This window comes from Onthophagus taurus, chromosome 11 (assembly GCF_036711975.1).
Source record: "Onthophagus taurus isolate NC chromosome 11, IU_Otau_3.0, whole genome shotgun sequence".
NCBI lineage: Eukaryota > Metazoa > Arthropoda > Insecta > Coleoptera > Scarabaeidae > Onthophagus > Onthophagus taurus.
The window spans coordinates 462,808-470,668 of NC_091976.1; the positions used below are offsets into that span (position 1 = coordinate 462,808).

Consider the following 7,861-nt stretch of genomic DNA (forward strand, 5'->3'; position numbering starts at 1 on the left):
ACCATATACATTTAATGTATTTATTGAGTACGATTACGTTTGTTTGGAACAGTAAGATTCGTTTCAATGTTTTTTATTGCTTGCAATTATAAATTATGTATTTCAGTTTGAAATTGAACCAAGTAATTTGAGTGGTGATATGAAGAATACAATTATGGGTTTCATTAATAACGCGTGCGATTCTAACAACTCTGCTCAGGGTCGTACCAACCATATACAACAAAGTATGGCTGAAAAGTATAGTGAAAATAAATGGATCGTTATTGAAAACCCATCATCGCTAAGTTTCGACGATGATGTAGTAGAAAAAAAAATGACCTTCAAGAGACGTAAAACGGGATCTTGGACAACATTCGTCATCCTCGGTTGTCATGCTTAAACTACTTTTTATTGATTTGTTTACCAAAATTATCTTAAAAAATAAACCGATTTTATTCAAAAACCGTATCTTTTCAATTAACAATTTATTAATTTTAATAATTTAAATATCGCATCTCGATATCTCCAATCGTTCTCGAATTATAGAAGAAAATGTTAAAAATTCGTATACCTTAATCGGATCAAGTTGCCTTAGCAAACAAATAAGAGATCACAAAAATGTTAGTACTGGTTTAAAACTACTTTTGAGGCGCAATTAAAGGCCAACGGATCAAGGAAACATCAACAATGACAATAAAACAAAAAACACAGGAAAAACCGCTGCTTAAGTCTCAGTCCTGGACACGTTCCCAATGGCATTTCGTATTTTGTCATATTTTCCCTGGTCATTGGTTTTTCTTGAAAAATGGGTTTTTTTGGTCTACCCCATGAATAAAAATCTAGAGGGGGTGGAAGCAATGTGGGTTTTGCTCGAACCAATAGTGCATATTATGCAAATTTTCACCACCTACGTTATTGAAAGACGCTTCATGCGTCCATAGTATTTGTGATAAAAAGTTTTTTTATTTGCCCGAATGATATTTAATAGCCAATGATAATACTTCAGTCTGTTATCATAATCGGTATCTGTTAAGGCCTGATATAAAACAATGTGGTGGAGATGTATACTATTTTCTTAAGGAATCTTGTGGACAATTGTTTTCGGGATTCCCAGATTATCTGGGATCATATTGCGCACCAATGTGATTTACGAATTCATAGAGGTGTCTGTTTCCCGTTATCGCTATGCCTATCTAAGATGTCTAGATATCGTGTATCTTGTTTCTTTGAACATTGAAAATAAATCCCTAACATATCATACGCTTCTGCGTTACTAAATGACATGTTCACGGTTACCATGGTTATCTGAATTGTTTTTCTCGATGAGGTAACTGGATTCGATTGATGGCACTCGAATTTTTTACATTTTCTTCTCTAATTCGAGATGCGGTTTTCACTGATATTTAACAAATTTTATGGTTATTAAGGCTTTGTGAAATGCGCATAAAATGCTCTTTCAAGGAGATATTAAAATGTAAACATTTGAAAACACATTTGCCTCTCCCTCCCTTATTATGACAGGAGAAATGTCGCAAAATAAAAGCTCATAGCTTATGGCTCGTCATTTAACTGTCTGAGATAGCGGGAATTTTATGTTTCTCTGTGACAGTTACGCCCCTAACAATCGAATTACGAATTTCAACATAATTTGCAACTATTTCTCTTGTCCACTTTGCCTACAAGATTTTTTTCCCAAACCTATAGGTTTGGGAAACCATTGTCGAGATACAGATACAGCAAAATTTGTTTTCTTCAAACGTCATTAAATGACAACTTTGTTGGCGTGTTTACTCGCGGTAGAAGTAAGTCATTTTTGCATAACGACGGTTGCTAAGATCAACATAGCAAAAAAGTACTTCAGCGTTATGGCGCTAAAATAAAGAAGTTTGAAGAAAAAATACTATGTTTTATTCGGAAGAGAAGCAGTTTCGTTTGTGGCCGGTCCGTCATTGCCGGACGAACGAACTGAGTCTGTTCAACTGTCGGATACGCCACAATTTTAACGGCTCATCTGTCATTAGCGACTCACTGCGTTCGTCGCTAAACAACAAACCACGCCATAAAAAACACTGCTTCTCTTCCATATAACACAATATACTATTTTGTACTCATAGCATCTAGATACCTATTTCCCGCACAGAGAGGACGTGCGGGAAACGCGTTTTCCCGCACAAATGCTTTTTGTTACCGCAACTAACAGGAATATTTAATGACCAAATGTGCATGTTTATAAGAAAAGCTTAATAAGAACGTTGTTGGGGGGTTGAACAATGAGATTCACGAATCCCCCATAATTTCTTACGATGGGGTTTTTAATAATTATTTTCTGTTACTCTCAATAAAACACGTGTCGTTTCTATTGGAATCGTTGGAAGAATGATGTCTCTCTTTATTTCGATCTCTCTCTTACAAAATAAGTCATTCGGAAGTAGCGCCATCTCGCGTTCACGGCACAAGCTTACAACTAATAATCAAACATACTCCCCGCGTTGAAAGTTGGTACTTTCAAAATAAAAGAGAACAAATAATACAAATAAAATACAGCTTAACCTATATTGAGTCTCTCTCTTCCGTGCAAAACGGTAACACACAAACTCTCTTAACTGTCGTAGTAGTCTCTCCAGCTGCAGTCTTCAACTTCACAGTACGAATCACACCGTCTTGTCCGGGTAATATTTCTATGACTCTACCAAGTTTCCACTGTTGCGGTGCTGCGCGTTCGTCTTTGATGACCACCATATCATCAATTTTGACGTTGGTGTACTGTTGTTGCCACTTGGTACGTTGTTGCAATGTTTGAATATATTTAGTGCTCCATCTCTGCCAAAAGTGCTGGTACATTTGCTGCAACCTTCGGTATTGCTTGAGCTTGTTGCTTGGAACCTCTGTAACATTTTCCTGGGGCAACGCATTTAAAGGCTTTCCGATGAGAAAATGTCCCGGGGTCAAGGCTAATAGGTCATTAGGGTGATTGGAAATAGGCATAAGAGGACGTGAATTCAAAACGGATTCAATTTGCACAAAAACAGTATATAGCTCTTCAAAGGTAAGTACAATATCACCAATAACACGTTTAAAATGTTTTTTAGCCGAGCGAACGGCCGCCTCCCATAAACCACCATAATGAGGGGATCGCACAGGAATGAAATGCCAGCGTATATGATTTTTTGCACAAAATACTTCAATTTTCTGTGTTTCTGAAGTCAATTTCTTAAGATGATTATTTGCGCCAACGAAGTTGGTTCCGTTGTCTGTGTAAATGTTTTGACACAATCCGCGTCGTGAAATGAACCTTTTTAAAGCATTCAAAAAGGCATCAGTACTCAATTCACCAACCACCTCCAGGTGTACCGCCTTTGTAGTAAAGCAAACAAAAATACATAAATAGGCCTTGATAATGGCTCGATTTCTTAATTTTCCGTCCTTTATGTTAAACGGTCCAGCGAAATCTATTCCAACGTTATCAAAAGGCTTGCTTTCAAGAGCTCTAACACGCGGTAAGTTAGCCATTTTATACATTACATCCTTAGGTTTAGCTCTAAAACAAGTAATACATGTTCGTAAAACTCCCTTTATAGTATTTAAACCATTTACTGGCCAAAATCTTTGTCTTATAGTTGCCAGAAGACCCTGAGGTCCAACATGTAAGTTACGCAAGTGTTCATCTCGTATAATCAGGTAAGTTAGTTTATGTCCTTTTGGTAATATAATAGGGTGTCTGGTATCAAAGGGATAGTCGCTATTGGTCAATCTACCACCAACTCGCAACAGGTCATCAATGAGAAATGGATCCAAACCCAACAAACCACTGTCACTAGGTAAGCTTTGTCCAGCCTTTAACCGTTTAATCTCGCTAGAAAAGCTTTCCAACTGAGCAATTCTTATCAGTTTCCAGAGAGCATTTTTAAGCTCGTCCCCAGAAATTTCACTACAAGGATTCTTAGTTTTGTTCTTAGTTCTGTCGATAAACTTTAAACAATAAGCTGTAACTCTTTGTAACCTATGTAACGATGAATATTTTGAAAATAAATCAAGTTTTTGAACGTTTATAAATACCATTTTATTTTTCCTAGCTTCTGGTACCTCACTTATGCCTTTTATTTCCTTGCTCGGCCAATTCTCTTCTGTTTGTGATAACCACTGAGGGCCAGTCCACCAAATATCTGCATTTACAAGTGTTGAAGCATCCATTCCCCTGGATGCCAGATCTGCTGGATTGTCCATAGATGGAATGTGCCTCCATTGATTTTGTTCGGTTAATTCTTGAATTTGTGCAACTCGATTTGATACAAATACTTGCCATCTGCATGGCTCCGAGTTGATCCAGTTTAATGTTATCATTAAATCGCATCAAAGAATGATAGACGTAGGAACATTATTTAATGCTCTAAGTGTATTCGTCAATAAGTTCGCTAATAAAAGTGCTCCGCAAAGCTCTAATCTCGGTACTGTTAGCCCCTTTAAAGGTGCCACTCTTGTTTTGGAAGTTAACAATGATGTTCTTACTTTATTTCCCTTTCTTGTCCTTATGTAAATACAAGCCCCATATGCAGTCTGAGAAGCATCGCAAAAACCGTGTATTTGAAAATCATCAAAGTTATTTAAAAATGCATGACGGTGAATTTTGATCGTATTCAATGCTGAAAAACCATTACATAGCTTTATCCAAGTGCTATGCAGCTCTTCAGGAATCGATTCATCCCAATGGGTCTGTAATTGCCACAGTTTCTGTAGGACTAACTTCGCTCTAACAGTAGTAGGTGCTATTAATCCCAATGGATCAAAAATCTGTGATATGGTAGATAGTATAGTTCGTTTCGTTACACCGCTTGTTGGAGGAATGAATTTAACTCTGTAATGTAAAGTATCCGTAGCTGAATTCCAAACCAATCCAAGAGTTTTAGTTTCGATGTCCTTTGTTAAACAATGATCCGTTCCTTCCTTATTTTGGTCGAATTCATCTATATTCGATTGCCATTTTCTCAACTCAAAACCATAATGTTGTAATGCCTCTGTTAGTTGTCGTTTTATTTCAAAAGCTTGACTGATAGTATTCGTGCCAGTCAGCAAATCATCTACATAAAAATCCCTCAAAATAATACTGCTAATCCGAGGTAAATCCTGTTTGATGTCGTGCGCAATTTGTTGTAAACTTCTAATTGCCAAAAATGCAGCTGACGCCGTTCCATAAGTAACCGTGTTAAGTCTATAATGATGCAGAGGTTGTCTAATATCTGATCTCCATAAAATTCTTTGTAAATCCGTGCACTCATTACTAACGAAAACCTGGCGATACATTTTGGCAATATCAGCGGTTATGACATAATTATGCTCTCTAAAACGATATAAAATCAATACCAGTTCTTGTTGTATTGTCGGCCCAACCATTAGAATGTCATTTAATGACAGACCTGAAGTAGTTTTTGCAGATCCATCAAAAACCACTCTCAACTTTGTAGTAGTACTAGAGTCTTTCAACACAGCATGGTGTGGTAGGTAATAAGTATTTTCTTGCCAAACATTGTTCATGTTTTCTTGGATTCTGCTCATATGTCCCAGACTTTCATATTCCGCCATGAAGTTCCTGTATGATTCATAAGTAGCTACGTCATTGACTAACCTTTTTTCTAGTTTTAAGAATCGTTCGGTTGCCATCTGAAGTGACTCACCCAATTTTATGCTTTTCATACGCATTGGAAGCTGTACCACAAAATGTCCCGTGTTGTTTTTTACTGTTGTCTTTGCATATAGTTCCTCGCATTTGGCCTCTTCTTTGGAATAAGGCTTTGGGATTGAAAAGTCTTCTATTCTTCAAAAGTTCTCCAATTGTTTTCCGATTTTGTCAATAGTAAGACTGCAATGGATTTTTGGGTTGTGTATGTTTAAATTGCATATCGCTACCGGTCCTGATACAATCCATCCCAACACGCTCTTCTGTAATGTAGGTAATCCACTGCCAAGTTTGATCTGTCCAATGGAAACTAACTGTGCGAAAATTCCTGCTCCCAATAGAAGATCGATCTGACTAGGTTCGCAGAAATTAGGATCAGCCAATTTTACCTGTGCTGGTATTTGCATCTCCTTCTGTTTTACTCTAAAATTTGGAAATTCGTCAGAAATCTGCTCAATAGTCAAAAATGATAAATTTGCGTGGAAATTGTTATAAATCGATTTAATCTGTGTACTCACGCCTTCGGTAATACGTGTAGCTGTTTGGTTAATTCCTGTTACTGGCAAATCTACCTTGTATGTGTGCAGTTTCAACCTTTGGGTTAAATCATTTGTAATAAAGTTGGATTGAGAACCAGAATCCAATAAAGCTCGTGCTCTTTGCCATTTACCTTCTCCATTCTTTACTTCAACTATCGCTGTTGACAAAAAAACATTCTGCTCGTTGGTGGCGTTCAAAGCTTGTACGGTTGGTTGTTCATCGTTTTCTTTGGTGTTCTCTGGTGTTATATTTGTCGCTGTTGGAATTGGTTTTGCTACATGCAACAATGTATTATGCCTTTCCGCACATTTTTTGCACGTGGACAACGACTTACATTTACTCGCAAAATGGCCACCCTTCAAACAATTGATACAAAGTTTCAATCGTTTTGCCTCGTTATACTTTGTTTTTACATCTAAATCTTTAAATTTACCGCAATTGTAGATCATGTGATTTCCCTTGCATAGGTAGCATTCCGCTTTGTCGACGGTCAAATGTGCCGATACTTTTCCAATCTTTGGTTTGCCTCTTTCGATCGTTTCGAAAACATTGCATCGGTTTGTTAAAAAATCAATCATACTTTGTGCATCTGGTATTTGTTTTCTTTTGTACGTTTCAACAACGTGTTCTTCCCATTTAAATCGCGTTGTTTCATCTAATTTTCTGGCTAAGATATGAATTAAAAGCGTACCCCATTGCTTGACGGGTTCACCTAATGCCTTTAATGCGCGCGTGTGCCTGTTGTAATCGTCAAGTAAACGACGTAAATGCATATGAGATTCTTTTGTAATCGCTGGTAATTCGAACAACGCCGATACGTGAGTTTTTATTATTTTTTCTTTGTTCTCGAATCTTTCTTTTAACAAATCACGTGCAATCTTGTAATTATCTCGCGTTATCTCTAATGAAGCGATTGTTTTCGCCGCATCACCCTTTAAACAGCTGATCAAATAATAAAATTTGTTTATATCATCCATATACGGATCATTATGTACCAAAGCACAAAAAGTTTCATCGAAATGTACCCAATCCACGTAATCACCATAAAACTTTGGAAGATCTAACGTCGGTAATTTAACATTTTTTTGTTGAATTGAATCGCTTTGTCTCGGAAGCGCGTAAACATCTATTGTATCACTTGCCGCTGCCGACGTAGTCGGTGTCCGTATTATGTGTTTTTCCACGAATTCAGTCGCCTTAGATAGGATCGCAAAATACTTATTTTCAAAATTATCGCGTTCATTGCCTGTTAGCTCGTTTTCGTCGATTAATTCTAATTCTGATTGTATCTCGTTAAACTCTGCTAAAGCGTCCTTGACGTGTTCTAACCGAATTCTTGCCTCGTTTGCATTTTCCGGTAACGCTTTTTCAATATACGTTTCAAATCTAGTAATTCTTGCTTTTATTTGACCTCTATTTACTGTTAAAACTTTCTTTCGTTCTGCCATTGTTGAATGAAAATGTAGGAAGGTAAGAAAAGGAACGGGACTTACGTACGTCACTGCGTTGCTCTTCCCATGGACGCCCAAAATTTCCAAATTTTCTGTAACTATGCGGTTCGAAGGACCATATGTTGGGGGGTTGAACAATGAGATTCACGAATCCCCCATAATTTCTTACGTTGGGGTTTTTAATAATTATTTTCTGTTACTCTCAATAAAACACGTGTCG

At 37.2% G+C, this 7,861-nt stretch overlaps 3 protein-coding genes across 3 annotated transcripts; all 3 read right to left on the reverse strand.

Moving 5' to 3' along the window:
- Positions 1 to 2,529: 2,529 nt before the first annotated feature.
- On the reverse strand, positions 2,530 to 4,320 carry LOC139431775 (uncharacterized). Its single transcript, XM_071199940.1, has one exon. It carries the CDS (start codon positions 4,318 to 4,320, stop codon positions 2,530 to 2,532), a length of 1,791 nt encoding a protein of 596 aa, XP_071056041.1.
- Positions 4,321 to 4,329: 9 nt separating this feature from the next.
- Positions 4,330 to 5,277, reverse strand: LOC139431776 (uncharacterized). The gene has a single exon (XM_071199942.1). The coding sequence runs from the start codon at positions 5,275 to 5,277 to the stop codon at positions 4,330 to 4,332; it is 948 nt and encodes a 315-aa protein (XP_071056043.1).
- Positions 5,278 to 5,790: 513 nt separating this feature from the next.
- LOC139431777 (uncharacterized) lies at positions 5,791 to 7,638 on the reverse strand. The gene has a single exon (XM_071199943.1). It carries the CDS (start codon positions 7,636 to 7,638, stop codon positions 5,791 to 5,793), a length of 1,848 nt encoding a protein of 615 aa, XP_071056044.1.
- Positions 7,639 to 7,861: the final 223 nt, after the last annotated feature.